This window comes from Nannochloropsis gaditana, assembly GCF_000240725.1.
Source record: "Nannochloropsis gaditana CCMP526 unplaced genomic scaffold scaffold233, whole genome shotgun sequence".
Lineage (NCBI taxonomy): Eukaryota > Eustigmatophyceae > Eustigmatales > Monodopsidaceae > Microchloropsis > Microchloropsis gaditana.
Genome location: NW_005803720.1, coordinates 23,421 through 40,435, shown reverse-complemented (window position 1 = coordinate 40,435; position 17,015 = coordinate 23,421). Strand labels below are relative to the sequence as shown.

Here is a 17,015-nt window from a genome sequence, read left to right as displayed (position 1 = left end):
GGAAGAGACCAAGATGGAGGGGGGAGAGGGGAGGGGAGTCCCGCGGGCCTATGCAGTAGTCGTGCATAAGGATGACGAGGCAAGCAAATGACAGGCTGCAAGCACAGCTGGACCGTGCGAGGAATGAAGAGATGGTGTAGCAGGAAGGAATTTCTTTTGGATTGTCTAAATCTGTGTCTTTGAACGGTAATTACAACTTAATTTAACGCCTTAAGTACTAAAAGCGACAGCACAGCGGCAAGTTTTATCTTTTACGCGTCATTTAAGGAAAGGATCGTTCGATGTTGAATACAATACTTTTAACACGTCCCACCTGACTGTAGACACCACGCCCCCTCCAAACTCTCCGTGTTTACTTTTTGGCTGACATGTTTTCCACCATGGCTTGCACCTGGTACAGCTCCCTTTCACTCGAGGTCATGATCTTCCACCGTACGCTCCACAATTTGCTTGTGTTGACCAAAAGTCTTGTAAAGGAGAGACATGTTGAGCCTACTGTTGGTTCGTGACGAAAATTTAATGCTTCAATCATCCAATCACCACAAACGTAGTTGAATTAAAATTTTGCTCTCCTGAGGACATCCAGAGGGTGATACTGACCAATAAAATAAATCATTGAAGAGGAAATGTGAAAGCGGGTTGGAGTTTCGAAAGTATTTCTTCAATGTTTGCCTGCGAAAAAGAAGAATAACCTCCTGGCCCCTGAGTACGTGGAAGAAGCCTATGTCCTTTAATGCGTACATTTTGCGCGCTAACGAGCGAGAGAATGGGAAAAAGACATCGCTTTCTTGCACTTCACGGTGCCAACGAGATTAAGAGCTCGCTTTGATTTGGGTCTCCGATTGATATTGTTTCCCCAGGGAACATTCGATTGGTACTCTTGCAGCGCGTTTTTGCCACGTACCTAAGATCCTTATAAATGAACAGGCGCTTCCACCATTTTACGACGGAAATCACGCTACAATGATTTCAAGAACGCTGAAAGGAGCGAGACATACAAGGTGTATACGGTCCTACCTGTCGTCAGTATTTTTTCAACATAATTATCCTCAAGTAGTACCGCTTATAATTCGGGGCGCACAAAACCTGAGCACTCTCCCGGGCACCCCATCTAGCGCTTCCATTAACCCTCGGTCGACCACGTCTACATCTCATGTACCCTCAGAGAAGTCTACGTTGGTCGTGACCGACCCGTCGCCCCCTTCCCGTCCCGCCCGGAAGACCTTTCAACATTTTCTGGCCCTTGCCCGTCCCGAGACCCCGGCATTCCTGACCGCCTTGGCGGCCGTGGCCGTAGGGACAGGGACGACGGTGGTCTTTCCTTTCGCGATAGGGAAATGCATGGACGCCATGGCCCTGGGAAACACGAAGCAGCTGGTCGACAGATCCAAAGGCACGGCCGATGGCACCCTGCCGGCAATTGACACGACAGCGGCCCATCTTAGCATGAACGCGAGTGAATTCATCGAGGCAAGCTTTGGGCCCGGCGTCATACCGGCTTGGGCCATGGACCTCATTCCTCCGGATGCTGCGCCGCTCTCCGTGTTGAGTGCGGGATTGGTGGGAGTGTTTGTGGTTGGCGCTCTGGCAACTTTTGTTCGGAACACCACGGTGCATGTGGCGGGGGAACGCATCGCTGCCCGCTTACGAAAGCGGGTCTTTGCATCCGTCGTGCACCAACGCCTGGCTTTTTTTGACCGGTCGGGGACGGGCGAGGTTATGAACCGGCTTTCAAATGACGTTACCCAGGTGGCTAAGACGCTTTCGGAGGATACAAGCTATTTCCTGCGGAATTTCGCGCAGGGGGCGGGGGCGTTGGGCATGATGCTTTACACTTCTCCACAGCTCTGCGCCATCATGCTGGGTGTGATCCCCCCCGTGGCAGTGTGGGGGGTGTTTTTTGGGAAAAAAGTGCGCGACTTGTCGAAGCAGATGGTGGACGAGTTGGCCAATGCGGGCAGCATCGCCGAGGAAAGAATCTCGAACATTCGGACGGTGCGAGCCCTGGGAAACGACGAGCTGGAAGTGGGGCGGTATGCCCACCAGATGAACAATGTCTTCCGGGTAGCGAAACACAAGAGCCTTATGCAAGGTATCTATTACGGCGTGGCCATGGGGTCCGGGAATTTGGGCATGGTGACTGTCTTATACTTTGGCGGGCAGTACGTGAGCGAAGGGTTGATCACCGTGGGCGATCTTTCCACCATGTTGCTGTATTCGGTGTACGCGGGCTTTTCGATCTCGGCGCTCTTGTCGTACTACGGCGATTTGATGAAAGCCGCCGGTTCGGCAGAACGCATCTTTGACCTGTTGGAGACGGAGAAAACACCATCGCGAGGACGAGTAACACCGACACAAGTGCTCAAAGGAGCAATGGATAAGGAAGGATCTCGGATGAAGACCTGGCCTCAAGTTCGGGGACCCCTGATCTTCGAGGGCGTGTCTTTTGCCTACCCTACTCGCCCTGACTTTCCAATTTTTCAAGACTTAGACCTGGAAGTGCGCGAAAACGAGACCTTGGCCCTGGTCGGTCCCTCCGGTAGCGGGAAATCGTCCATTGCTGGTCTGGTCACACGCATGTACGAGCCGAACGCAGGGAGGATATCTTTTGGCCCTGAGCGCGTGCCTTTAGAGAGCGTACCGAAGGAACACTTGCGAAAAAGCATCTCTTATGTGACTCAGGTACTGAATTTTAAAAGGGGGTAATAGTTACGTAGGATTGGGGTCAGTGACAAGGCGTTAGGGGTCGGTGCTGTCGGTGGGCATGCACCCCGGCCGTACAGGGCGTGGCTTGGCATCGGTCTGGGTCCACTGATCACTCTTTCCTCCCATGTCCTTTCACATTCAGGATGCAGTCCTCTTCTCTGGGAGTGTCCGTGACAATTTATTTTTGGGCTTTCCCGATATTGAATCGTCACATTTGTCGGTGGACGACGGTCTCAACTTGTTCCCTTTACTAGAAAAACAAGAACCTTTCACCTTTGGACATGGGATACAAGGAGGAAATGCTTGGAATATGGAGGAGAGGATGTCCCGGGTCAGGTAAGGACGGCTTGTGGAGCAGGAAACAGAGAAAGGAGGAGAGGGATAATGTGAATTCAATGCCAGAGACTTACACCTGTCCCGGTGAATCATTGTCTCGTCCTCTAAATCCTGAGACATTTCGCCTTTCCATAATCGCACTTCTTCCATGCCCTTGTTCTGATGCCTTTTTCCCCGCTCCCTGACATTTTATTTTGTTTTCTCAATTTATTTGTAGGGAAGCGTGTCGAACCGCCAATTGCTTGGCGTTTATTGAGCAGTGGGAAGACGGCTTCGATACTGTGATCGGAGAGCGCGGGGCACAATTGAGTGGCGGGCAACGAGCTCGGCTGGCGCTGGCACGGTAAGCCTTGGAGGCCATGATATAGAGTGCTAGCGGTTGCATATGGGAGGAGCGACAGTGCGAACACGTTGCTTGCACTTTCTGACCGTGCACTTTCTTGTTTTCGACAATGTAATTGATTGTTCGCGGAACTAAACAAACGCGATCCTTCTTTCCTCTCACCTCTATCCACACGCCCAGGGCCATATTGAGGGATTCACACGTGCTCCTACTCGATGAAATCTCGGCAGCTCTGGATTCTGTGTCTGAAGCGGCTCTTCACACTGCCTTGGAAAGAGTCTTAAAGGTATTTCTACGACATATTCTGTACACGATTGTGCTTGTGGATAATTTTTCCTATCCGATATTGGAATCATCAGGTTGATGTGTATGTATGTATGGCCTTAATTTTGTGCTTTTGGTTGCCACATCGTTTATGCATTCGCTGTATTGCATCCCATGTTTCTCATGCTCACTGTTTCGTCACAACAACCGCAAGTGCTATTATGTTCTTGATTTTAGTTAAAGGCTCTATGTTTACGTCTTTTTTCGCTTTTACACTTATCATCTCAGAATCGAACGACCCTCCTTATTGCCCATCGTTGGTCTTCCATACAAATCGCGGACCGTATTGCCGTTCTCGGCGATGGAAAGATTATCGAGATCGGGACCCCCCAAGATCTTCTTTCCACGTCTTATAATAGCGCCTTCCGCCGCTTGGTAGGTGATTTGAAGATCGAGTAATCATTTTTTCTGGTAGAGGCTCGATTTGAACATCATGTGGTCAACGTTAGGGCTTAAGAAGAGAGGCCAGTCAGGTTTACAATAACAGGTGCCTTTTGCACGGTCTTTTCCCTCATTGATATTCATTCAACTTCTGGTACAGGTGGAACATCAGTTAAAAGCGGCTCCGACAATGTAAAGAACTAAATGTCGAGCCCATTATGAGCGCAAATTTTGTCGAAACATGCTTGTACAAGATGAAATGAAAGCTTATTACGGAGAAGTATGTATGTTGCTCGGAAGTTTCGCAAAGGGGGCAGTTGTTTGTTGACTGTACAATTATTTCCTATAGCGATGCTTAGCACTAGTCCATAGAGGCTAAGTTCTAGTGCTCTCGCTTTATATAATTTGATATCACCGTGTACGATTGATAGCTAGATTTACCCCAATTTCCAATATCGCAAGGCCTATTACTTTCACAAAGAACACTTTGTCCGAGATTGCGTGTTGGCTGATTGTGATAAAACCATCGTGTAAAACACTTAGAGCTAGAAACGCTTTTGAAACAAGGGAAGGCGTCGCAACGTATATCTTCCAATTTATTGGAAGCGGCGTCTGCCGCTGAGTCTTCCATTCTTCTCTTTTTGTCACCGACAGGACATATCATTGCAATTATCGAAAGCTAATTCACAATGCTTTGCTTTTTAAAGCATTTTTTAGTGAGAATAAATGTCGAATATCAACAAGCAATTTACCAAATTCAGTCCTAGAAATGATCAGCCCTTCTCGCCCGTTAAGACTTTGCCCAGCCGTTACCTAACTCCGAAAACCTTTTTCGGATTTTTACTTTTCAAATACTCTGCCTATCTAATATCATTTCGTATGGAGAGAAAAAAGGTTTTAATAGGTATGGCAATATTATGAGAAGTATTATAAAGATAACTTGGGAGGATGGCATGGTTTATCCTTTTGCAATCATCAGGTTTCTGACTTGCAAGAAGGATTTTGACTAGGCTCCTCGAGGAGGCTAAAAATTGCGCCACTAATAAATGCGGGAAACGTGATAAATTTGTAGTCTTCTACATCATCTTTCAATAAACTCATATGAGTGTACAAGTCATGCTCATTTTTACATTTTGAAAGGCGAAAAGATGATTAAGCTGCGAGGCTGAACAAATACATAAGGACACGTCTCTGAGCATCTAAGAGCGCTTTCAATTCGAATCCACACAATGAGACAGACTATGAAAATCAATGATTGTATCATAGTTATACTTCTCGTAGCTCTTCAGGGTTACAGCTTACCCGTTGAAAAGAGCCCCGAAAAAAGTTTCAAGTCCGGACAAGTGATATTTGGCGCAAACAGGATATCCCGGCCTGACACGGCCCGAGGTGACAATATTATGGTCAAGATGAAAGGTCGCAATCTTAGACTTAGCCTTAACTTGAAAAGATTACGGAGGGATAGCTTTCCTAAAATCTCCATGAGCAAGTATCATAAGATAATTTGCTCTGCAGTTGCCTTTGGAGACCTCCTATTCTGGATCCTGCATCGTTTCGATTTAGATGCTACAGCTCTCTTATCAGACGAATATTTTTCGCTACGATCTTGGCAAAAAAGACAAAATCTTTTCGATTTCTTGATACGTATCTTTTTGTACCCGGTGGGCCATGGAAATCTATTTCATTTTTTGGGTGAGTTGCGACTCGGAATCGATGTAACCGAAGTCGTTGTCCATATTCGAGTTTCCCGCATGCTTCAACAGGAAACATAACACTTTTGACTGCAGTTGGTTCTTGGACAGAAGGTGAGCTAAAGCGTCAACCGTCTGTGTACATAGCGGCACTGCCCTGATCATAATTCCTATTTCCTCCAACTACAGGCATTTTCGGTAAACTCCCAATCTTCCTCCTCATACTTTGTTGTGAATTCCTTGGAGGTGAGTAAACTTCAAGTTCGGGACCATTCTACATAGTTAATTCACGCGAGAGTCATACTTCAGGCATGGGCGCCGTGCTTCTCTCAACAGACGCAAATGGAGGTAGAGGGTCAAGCGGAGTCGTTCTATGCCTGCTAACGGCAGGTGCATTCCATAAGGCTGAGGTAAGATGGAGCGGGAGAAAATGTGTATACATATTTTTTTCACAATCCTCCCTGTAATCAAAATAGCGAAGTAATGTAGACCGATAGAAATGGCTTCATGAATGTGGGCTTTGCACGACCACGTCATTATCCCACAGGAGTCGGTAGTTCAGCGCCTGCTCGCCACGTCATTCTCTTTGTTTCTTATGTACAACGTCTTTTCAAAGGCACGGATCTCGGCCGATTCTGCCATACATTACCTGGGATGTATGATTGGCCTTCTATTCCTCCACGTTACTCGCAAGATATATCGAAGGGAAAGTACCAAAGCAAAGACCCTGAGATAGGTCACGGAATCATTCTGAGGATTGAGTTTATCCCTTAAATCAAATGATAATGCATTTGAAACAAGCGACAAGCCCATAAACAGGCAGCACCATAGAAAGCACAATCTAAAAGATACTCAAAAGAGCAACCGTAAAGAATATTTGGAATGCGTTATACCTAGTTAACTTTGATGCACACCAAAAGCGATGTTTTGCTGTCAACAAATGTCCCCCTATCCTGTTCTTGTAAATCCGTCCCAAGGCAATCATCGCGTGGCACTACGCTCGCTAAGCGAATGTTGTACTACGTTCATGGTCTCGATATACCGGTCCATGCACATGGCGACGCAGTTCTGCTCCTGTCAAGTGCATTTGCGAATGGAAACATGGGAATGCATCGCGCCAAAAGCGGGTCAAAAAAGAGGGTTCAAAACTGCGGAAACGCTTCGAGCAAACGTGCAACAGTGCTCCTCCAAGAACGACCTGGATCTCTGCCTTGGCACTTTTTCCAACATCCCCACACCCGAAATTTACCTTGGAATCCAGTCGATTCCCACTTTTCCCCGTACACTTGCTGAAGCACTTGTCCGTCATCTTTTGAACCAATTCTTGCATGGCTTGAGCCGCCATCTCTGCTCGGAACTACCAAAAAGTCGCGGTAGGGAAATAATGGTCAGTCCCAGCCATTGCGTCGGGTGATAATGTGTGTCCCTGGTGTCTAGATCTCTGTAAGGTTGCATTAATGGCTGTAGTCTCCACAACATTGCTATTAAATGTGCGTTCACTTTAACACTTTTATCCGCAAACTTCGCAAGGACTCTTTTTCATGTACCGCTCCCCATCAATACCCCTCTCTACGGAGCCAATAAATTAAAGACATGCACCACACTTGTTTTTGAATTTCTATTGTGCGCACCTTGTGAATGACTGCCTCCTGTTGATCAGGAGTCAATTTCTGTGCCATGTCGACAGAGGTGCGGGTCAGTTGGGTAAGTGACGATTGCAAGGCTTCCTGTGTCGTGAGCAAGGACAAGCGATATAGGACAGGGCCATGGAGATAGAGAGTCAGACTTGTTGAACGTCCTCTTCTAGCGCATATGTGGGACCAAAACAGATTTTTTAAAGGGCTTTTCACTACTTAAGTTGTACCAGACTTAGGAGGGCTTCTCAGATATTGTACGTATAAGACAGCGAACGTTTATCACTACCAGCACATGTAATGTGGCACAAGCGTTCCACCCAGCTCCTCAGCTGCATTCAATTGTACCGCTTCAGGTAAGAAATGTGACTTTGTGTCCGCTGCTTTCATAAAGTTCTTTTGTTGTTCAGAGGCCACGGGGGGGATTTGGGGCGGGCGCTCGCTCGAGCGTCGCCAAGCGAGGGGTCGAAACGCTTCTGTTTCCCGTGCCAAAAAATGGCGTTGACAAAATTATCTTCTGCATGGCTGCGCGGTATATCTGTATAGAAATACGACGTATGTTTTGTGTGTCGAGACACGACTAGGGGCGTAGCATGTTTTTAATCGGATTTTACGCGACTACAGGCGCCAAAAGCTTTCCCTTGCCCATATGTCTTCGCCCGCCCGAGGACACGTCGAAAATATGTTAGCCGACCAAACAGAAGGCAGCGACGACAATTGGCTACGAGACTTCCGAGAAATGAAGCAGTCAATACTGATGTCGCCTGCAGGCACCTCATCGACAGGCTTTCCTTCCCCAGCACGCCGCATATCAGAGGTAGACCCTGCGGCCGTCAACGGTGATCATTTAGATCAGGAAATTAAATCTATCGTAGATATTCTTCAAGACGAAGATGCAGCGAACAAGAAGTTGAATATTGGCAGCAGCCATCATCCCGTGATCGGAGGTAAAGAAAAGGCAATTAAGGGTCCGTACGACAGATTGACTGGGTGCGCACCGGCAGCCAGTCCCTTGTCCTCTTCCTCCTCCTCCTCGTCTGAATCGTCCCGTGCTTCCTCTCCAGAGAGCACTCCCTCGCCAGGCCACAGCGGCTTCAAAAACAGCAGTAGCCACGAAAGCAGCTGCTACAGCCCTAATGCCTATCAAATCCTCCGCAGTGAGCAGCCTCTGGCACCACCCTTTAATGACGATCCGACGGAAGACAACAGAAAGCCTTCCTACACGGACATGCACCGGACGACGAACTATCAGGAACTACATCAAGCCCCACCATCTTGGGCCCCGGAAACACAGCACGAGGAGTCTTCGTTAGCCCGGCCTCCCAGCGATATCGCCTCGGGTAATTTGCTAAGGATGCTGTACGAAGAGAAGGAGCGAGGGCAGGGACAAAAAGCGCGGATCCAGGGATTGGAAGTGGCCCTGGCCGAGACAACACAAGAAAAGGAGGTAGCTATGGCCTCGGCTCGTCTTGAAATTCACGAACTTAGAGGCATGCTTCGGCGAGTGGCCTCTGAAAGTACCTTTTCCGACGTCTTCACGCTCTACGAGGCTCACATTGCCCGCGTGGAAAAGGAGGCAAACGTGCTGCGGGACCGCAATGTCCACCTAGAAGCTTGGCGACTGGATCAGCGGCAACAAAGCGAGGAGAGCAGGGGGCAAGGAAGGGCTGATGCCTGTGGAGGGGAAGGCGACAGCCAAGGTTGCAATCGACCCGATCGTCCCACTCCCTCGCCATCGCGAAAGAATAGAAAGTCTCTTCATGGGGCGACAAAACCAGCGCCCCATAATGCACAGGATACATTTTGGAGCCCCACGTCGGCTCTGTCAACGGCAATGAGAATGAACGGAAGCCAGCCGGCACCGACAGGGGTGCTCGTTGCGTTAAGGGGTAAAGTCAAGGAGTTACAACGGCAGGTGAACGATCTCAAGCAAGAGACTGGGGAGCTGCGGCGGCGAGAACGACAATTTTTGGTGCAGAAGCGCATGGTCGAGACGACGTGGGCCCGGGTGCAAAAGGTTCAATTTATGGCGAAAGGCCTGGAAAGCAGCCTGGCTTCCTCTCGACTCGACGGGGCACGGGCAGAGGCTCGTTTGGAAGAAGCTGAGGGAGAGATCCGGGCTTTGCGTCAGCGGGAAGCGGTGTTGGTCATGGACCGCGACAGGTGTTTGCAAGAGCTTGAGGTGATTCGCAGGCAACTTGGTGGCGTTGGCAATGCCCGGGGCAGTGCCTTTTCCAAAGGAACGCATGGGAGAGAGAGAGATTGTCCGAGGCGCTAGAATGGACTTGGGAATGGTGAAATTTCGAAATGAGGAAGCCTGGCGTCGCAAATATGGAGCGTAGCTATCATAGTCACAGTATTTGCCGGGAGGACAACTTTATAAAGCGCAATAAAGAAATCAGATATCTAATATCGTTCTTAGAGAGTGCAATGGGATGCAAGGCTCAAAAAATTTGGTTTGTATCTCACAAGTTTGTTGTGCATCAGCAAACAAATCCGCGTTTTTAAACTCAGGTTCAAGCATTCCAAGAAATCATGTCCACGCAGGCAATCTCTTCCAAAGCAAATGGAGGAATGTAGTCCAACGGATCACGCACAGAAGCACTCCCAGATTCTGGAATGTCGACTTCCTCCAACTCCGTAGTCGATTCCAAAATTTCCAGTATCTCTCCTGCTGTTGCGGCGTCTCGAATAGCTTCACTTGGCAGCTCAAATGACTCGCTCACGTGTTTATCCTCACGTTGGGGGCCGTTTCCAGACCCTATCCAGGACGAAGCGAGAGGGCACAAAGACGATGGCGAATGAGGAGAAGCTAGGGCCTCTCCAGATGTATACTCATCAGGTGCTTGCATGGCCACATCTTCAACAGACAGCAAATGTTCCTCACTGTCCTTCGCATCCACACAATTTACATCGCCATCTTCAACCTGGGATATTGCAAAGTCCATAGTTCTGGACATTTCATGAGAAGTGCATTGAATAGGTACCACATCCTTGTGCGTGAAAAGAGGCTCTTCTTCTTTCATTTCCACTGGAGGTGGAGCACTTGTCATCTGCGCTTCCCCTGTGTGAACCTCACTTGCATCTGTCTCGCTTCTGGCATCAATTGAAGATGTTAGAGAGTTGAGTAACTTCTTTCTGCCCGACACTTTCTTTATGTCGCGATTACTTTTTGTCATCGGTACTGTACGAACGCCCTCTGATCTTTCTGCTGACGCGCTTGCATCGTCAAGTGCGGCGAACTTCGCTGCTAGTGGAGCTGTCGATATGTCTTTAGACTGTGGTAGTGTACCAGGAATGAAGCGAGGTGGAGGACGCTGGGGCACATGCGTGGATGATACCGGTAGTTGGGACGAGGAGGGTTCCGAAGTTGAGGAAGACTTATAAGACTTTTGCCTCCTAAGTTTTCCCGTTTCCTCGGGGGACAGCCTACGAAGTCGCCAATTTGATGAACGAAATAATGAAGTGCTAGAAACTTTGTTGGATTGATCCTCTGTGTATTGCTTGTGGACTCTTCTGGAAGTGCTGCTTATATTTGCCTGAAAGGTAAAAATGCCACTACAAATGCAAAGCGCTAAAAATATCAAGAAATTCATACAAATGACATGCTTGCAACGTGCAGAAAAGGTTTTTGAATGATCGTAGGATTGTAAATTTACTCGTTCGTCCAAAAGCGAGGAAGCAGGCCGTGAGACATGTGCACGCCTCCGCATGGACGAGTTGTGTTGTGACGACCACATGGCGAAGGCTGCTGTGTTATAGGTACGTCAAGAGAGCCGTTATATACCAACATTTGTCCATTGGAGAGTGTCTTAGAAACAGAAATTTCTACCAAGACACGTCTTTTACCTCTGGTTCGTTATACCACGACACCAGCAGCGAAACCGTTGGAAACCGTTTGGAGCCGTTGAAAATTTTGACAGATAAAAGAATCGAGAGAAACGGCCAGACCCAGCCCCGCAAGGAGGAAATGTCTACATAGCGGCTAATTTATTTATATGTAATTGCTTGATCAATGTCCATCCAGAATATTACATAACATCTTTATATACATCTATGAGTAACTTCTTATCTCTATGCATAAAGGACAGTACGCTGTCACGAAACACATTTGTTTCTGGAGACTAGGAAACTATGGATATGGAGGATCGGTACACCGAGTGTAAAGAAAGCGATAACCCTCCGGCATGTCTGCAGTCACAAAAAGGTCATGCCCGCCATTTCACACAAGACATCTGTATGGTCGAGGACTTTCAAGATGGCCAAGATTGTCGCTCAGTCAATTTGTCTGATGCATTAGTAGATGACGATTCTCCGAAAGAAAGGTAAGTAGACTTCTAAGTGAGGGCAGAAAGTATTGCTTTTGTAAAAGATTCTGCTATCGATATAACATAAAGTTAAAAATTAAAACTTTCTGAGGTCACATAAAACACACATATTACACATTTCAGTTATTCAACTCACGCGCCTAGCAAGAAACCTGTGGACGATTGTCATCAAATCAGACGAGGTATGGTCCTATTGATAAATGCAAACAAGAAAATCTATTCGATCTCAAATATAAACGTAACATCTCTGCCCTATCTCTTCCATATATGTCTCTCATGGACCAGCACCATGTAAAGTGACGCCCGGAGTCATATGCAGTCGACTACTAATTCCACAATCCAGGGTAGGCCTAGCAATCGGTCGTAAAGGAGGTCGCATTCGAGAAATGTCTGCGACAACGGGCGCTCGCATAAATGTCTGCATCCAAAATGGAATAGGGCGTGATGAAGCGTATCGCTTAGTAAGTATTTCGTATCACCTGAGCCAGTCAATTTGAATGTTAAGTTTGTAACTATCTGCTCCTTGTCTCATACTTTGAATTTAGATCGTCGTCACAGGCTCTATTACTGCTGTTTGTTGGGCTGTTGACCTGCTCGCCCAAAAGACTGGATTATTCAATGGTTACAGTAATATTTTGAGTCGACCAAAGGAAATGTAAGTTAAATCGGACGTTGAGCATAGACTGCACATTGCCTGACGATTAACAACACCCGACCACTCACTCACAGCTTAAATCATAAAATGGGTCGAACGCCTGTGATGGATGCAAATTCTTTAATACCAGAGGGAAAAGATGGAATAGGCAATCCAAGCCCCGCTGAGGAAAGTATCATAGACGGAGCAACAGAGTTGAAGAATAATGGTGATAGAAAAAGTGACCAAATCGTACCTCTCCCTGGCATCAGATTGCTGGTGCACTCATCCATGGTAGGTGTGACGAGATTACTTCATTTATCCCCGCTGTCTGGGCTCTTTCTCAAGTCCCTTTTTACCACGCAATAATTATCACACTCTGGGATCATATCTTCATCTCTTTTCTCAAAATCCGCTATTAAAATAGGCTGGCGCACTGTTAGGAAGAGCAGGATCCACAATCTCCTTTATTCGCAGCCAGTCAAATGCACGGATCGTACTACTGAACGAGGAAGAAAGTGCCATGGAAGGAGGAGTAAGTGTGGGAGAAATATCATCGTACCAAACTGTTTTTAAAGGGCATTAAGCTTATATCAGCAACTTAATACGTCTATGACCGATACATCTCCGTCACTTCCGTAACAGATTGTAGGGGAAAGGGTGTTGCTAATCGTGGGAATACCTGACTACTGCCGGCGCGCCCACTTACTCGTTCTAGGCGCTTTGAATGACACGAATTTTCTTGCAAAGGCTCGAGCCCAGCAGGGCCTCCCAGGATCAATCCAACAAGATTACTCCAAAGCCGACACCACACTTCCAAATCTTCGAAGAAGTAGTAAGCAGCCGAAAAATCAAATGAAGGACCATGAAATGGTGAGTAATAAAACTTATGACAATCATGTGACATTGTGTCACAAATGTAGCTGAATTGTTGTTTTCAATCTAAAACACCCCTTCACATCTTTCCTATACATGAAACGCTAGACAATGTGTAATCGAGCGATGGTAAATTTCGCGAGCCCGGTTCCTCTCTCGTTCAATATGGGTGTTCAGTCGCCTTATGCATTCTCGCCCGCGCACATGAATGCGATGATGAGCTACCAACAGCAAGCCTTCTCAATGCAGCTGCAAGAGCAGCATATGCTTTTTCAGCAACAGATGTGGCAGTATTACCAAATAAGTCCCTTTTCCAATAATTTCGAGAACGCGAACATGGTCCATGCATCTATACCGCTGACAGAGGAGAGATACTCAATGGAGTCTGATAAGTGAAATGAAGAGTAGCATCATTAAAAATGATGAGGAAAAAGTGAGGGAACAGGTACTGTAAAGAATAAATTGAAGCGAAGATAGGATGTAGGGAATACTAAAGGACATTCAAATCAAGAAGCTACCTGAGAAAAAGCAATTACACCTGTATACGATAAATTATCTGTTCATCGAGTATAAAACGTACATAGTCCAATATCCCCGCGTCAAAAATCGAGTGTTTGTGAACTCTCTCCAGAAATTTACAACCTGTCCTCGGTACTGTCGATGAACCATAAAACACGCACATGGCTAAGAAAGGTCGATCAGACGAGTGCTTTTTAATATTTACACATGATAGTGGTCCCTGGGACTCCTGGAAGGAAAATCGTGCCGAAATTGAAACTGTGCTATGTCTTTACAAGTTAAAAGGGGCTAAAAAGTCACGTTTTGGAGTGATATCTTCTTATAGGTATATGATAGGCAGCTAAGATTTTCATATTGTTCCCAGTTTTTTTAAATATCCTTCTATTTGTTTCCAAAAAACAAATTTAATTGCGTATATCCACCCGTATTCAATGAAGCAATCTGACTGGTGCATATTCGGCGAGAATTATTTGTTCATGTTTTGCCAGGAAAGAGTACTGATTGATGGGTAAGAACGCAAGTCTATCAAAGAAAAACTCATGCGGGTTTTCCACGCTGAAGGGTAGTCTGAAACGCCCAAAAATCATCACAAGCAAGCAGACCTATCAATATTCCTTCGCATGAAACATTTAAGTTTGGCTGCTGAGGCAGAAGGTACACTCTACCGCCCCATTCTATGCGCTTTCAGAAATTTCGTCGAAAGTCACTAATATCTATGAACAAACATCCACATCATGCTGAGCTAGTGACCAAATTTTCTTTTCTATGTAGAGAGAATTATCTTTACGGTCTCCTCATGTCATCAGCTCGATGTTATTGCTATATAAGCTTGCTGGCCCCAATTGAGGCACGTTGGACTGAAAAGAAAACCCAAAAGCGCCCCAAACACAACTCCTTTAAAGGAGGAATAATTTAGGTACCCTACCACGCAAGCGATTACGATACTGACGACGGCATCTGCCGGGGTCCTGACGACTTTCAAAAACAGCGCCACCCCTACTGCGAGTATCAAGCCTAATCCAGTGGCGTTGGCGCCAGCCAAGAAAGGCCGGACGTTTGGAATTTTCCGCACGCGTTCCCACAAGGGCAAAACGGCGATTATAAGCAGGATGCCTGGTAGGAAGAATCCTACGACACCCACTATGGCCCCAGGCACGCCCATGTAGATCGCTCCAATGTATGCGGCAAAATTGGACAGTGGGCCGGGCGTCATTTGCACGATCGCAAAGCCGACCATGAACTGATCCATCGAGAGCCAGCCAGGATCAACAGCCACACTTACCAGAAGGGGGAGCATCACCTGCCCCCCTCCGTAGATAGTAATTCCGACGATGAAGAAGGAGCTGAAGACGTGGAGTAGGGGGGGGTCCACTCGCTTGGCCAAATGGTTGACCAGCAGATAGAGAAGAAATGCAACAATCAGCAAGAAAGCAACTAGGCTCGACCACTTGGAGACAGGCACGTGGTCGTAGGTGTCTGAGCTCACGTCCGTCGAGCCCATGATTCCTGCATCCTCCGTGCCTGTCCCCCCGTTTGTGCTTGCGGCTGATCGTCCTTCAAGCCCGCTTTCTTCTTGGTCCTCGACGACCACCGCGGCGGCCCCCTCTCGACGTCGGCGCCGGTTCTGATATTTTCTCTCGGCCAAGGTCAGACTACCTCCAACCACAAGCATCAAGGGGAGTATCCACATGATAGACCGGGGCGGTATTCTGGCGTCGTTCTGAACGAGCAAGGTTACACTCGCCGCAATGAGGGAGATGCAAGCATTCAAAGCCGAGTCTCCTACAATTTTCAGACCCAAGCGGCCAAAGGCTACGAAGATGAGGGCGGTAGCTGCAGGGGCTAGGCCGAGCATCCAGTCAGGGACGTGATTGGGATCCATGTGGGTAGCACCCAGGCCCGCGGCCAGCATGATAAAAAAACTGGGAACCGTAAAGCATAAGAAAGCCACGATTGCACCGAGGACGCCTGCTCTGTAGGTGCCAACTAGTTATTAGAGTATGAGGGAAACGTATTAAGAAGACATGTCATGACTTCCAGCATATGGCATGACCGGTGAGGGGTAAAACGCCTGACGGATGTATAGTCTGGCCTAAAATGCTAGTCCATCATACAAACACAAACTCTCAGGAATACCACTTCGGCAACAAACATCATCTGACTCTTTACATTGGGCGATAAGGGCTGTAGCATGGATGACAGCTTCCTTTAGAACTGGTACTTTCCTGCACAGCTTACCTGCAATGCAAAATTCAGAGCTCGTGGGCCCAGGCAAAGTCATTCCTAACGCAAGAAGGTCAACAAACTCCTGGCAAATCGGAAAGGGAAAGGGGACAAAAGTGAGGCCTTTGTTGCACCGCACCTAGCCCGTTCGACCCGCGAAAAGTACCTTGTCAGTCAACCAACGCAATTTTTTCACAAAAAGATCGTGAAAGACTGCCAAGTGAGCTGTGGGTCCGCCAAATGCATAGCAACCTGTAGGCAATATGTGACGCACTAGTTCCCATAGTTTGTATCGAAGCGAGAGTGACAGCCCACTATTAGACGGGCTCCTGTATTGTACCGTACCAGGGGGCATATCGAGCGTACGTGAGTTCGGCTGCGACGTAAGTCATCTTATCCTACATTTTAACAAGTAAAGTGTACTTACTCTTTATTGTCGCTGAAGTTCCCCTGCACTTCCTCCATTTTCTGCTGCCGTTCGTGTTGCAGCCCATCTTCCTTCCCTCCCTCGAGTTCAAGTGGGACGGCTGTATTCTCCTCCATGAACGCTGCCGTCCTTCACCTGGAACCCTGTGCATTATCCGAGATATTTTGAGCGCAATGTGTATGGTAGAGTGGCTGAATTCGCTTTTGCTCATACTTCACAGAGCTAGGAAAGTTCAACGTCTCCACCTTCTCTCTGACCTGATACTTCTCTCACACCCGCTATGTTACCGTGGAAATGGCCTTTTTCCTTCCTAAATACTGGCCTTTGTCGTCGTTTCTAGGAGTTATTAATTACTATCCAAATCGATGCGACGGAAATTCATACCTTTTACAGGACATGACTGGAGTTAGAGAAAACCTGGATACTCCTTGAAGATTCCTACTATATAATTCAGCTCCTTATGCGTATACAACCTAACACCTCATCTGCCATGCGACAAAACATAGATCCAATCTTTCCCTCTGGAAAATGTCGCAGGATTATAGATCACTCCACCGGACTACCAAGGTTTGTGGGGTGCGGGACAGCCAGCG

The 17,015-nt window shown here is 47.4% G+C and overlaps 3 protein-coding genes across 3 annotated transcripts; all 3 read left to right on the top strand.

Moving 5' to 3' along the window:
• Positions 1-1,702: 1,702 nt before the first annotated feature.
• Positions 1,703-2,339, top strand: NGA_2038800 (atp-binding sub-family b (mdr tap) member 10; the record flags this gene model as incomplete). The annotated part of the gene is made up of 1 exon (XM_005855300.1): positions 1,703-2,339. A coding segment is annotated over one exon (637 nt), but the record flags the coding sequence as incomplete, so codon positions are not given.
• Positions 2,319-2,590, top strand: NGA_2085100 (uncharacterized protein; the record flags this gene model as incomplete). The annotated part of the gene is made up of 1 exon (XM_005855302.1): positions 2,319-2,590. A coding segment is annotated over one exon (272 nt), but the record flags the coding sequence as incomplete, so codon positions are not given.
• A 6,004-nt stretch (positions 2,591-8,594) lies between these two features.
• On the top strand, positions 8,595-9,213 carry NGA_2048100 (uncharacterized protein; the record flags this gene model as incomplete). The annotated part of the gene is made up of 1 exon (XM_005855301.1): positions 8,595-9,213. A coding segment is annotated over one exon (619 nt), but the record flags the coding sequence as incomplete, so codon positions are not given.
• Positions 9,214-17,015: the final 7,802 nt, after the last annotated feature.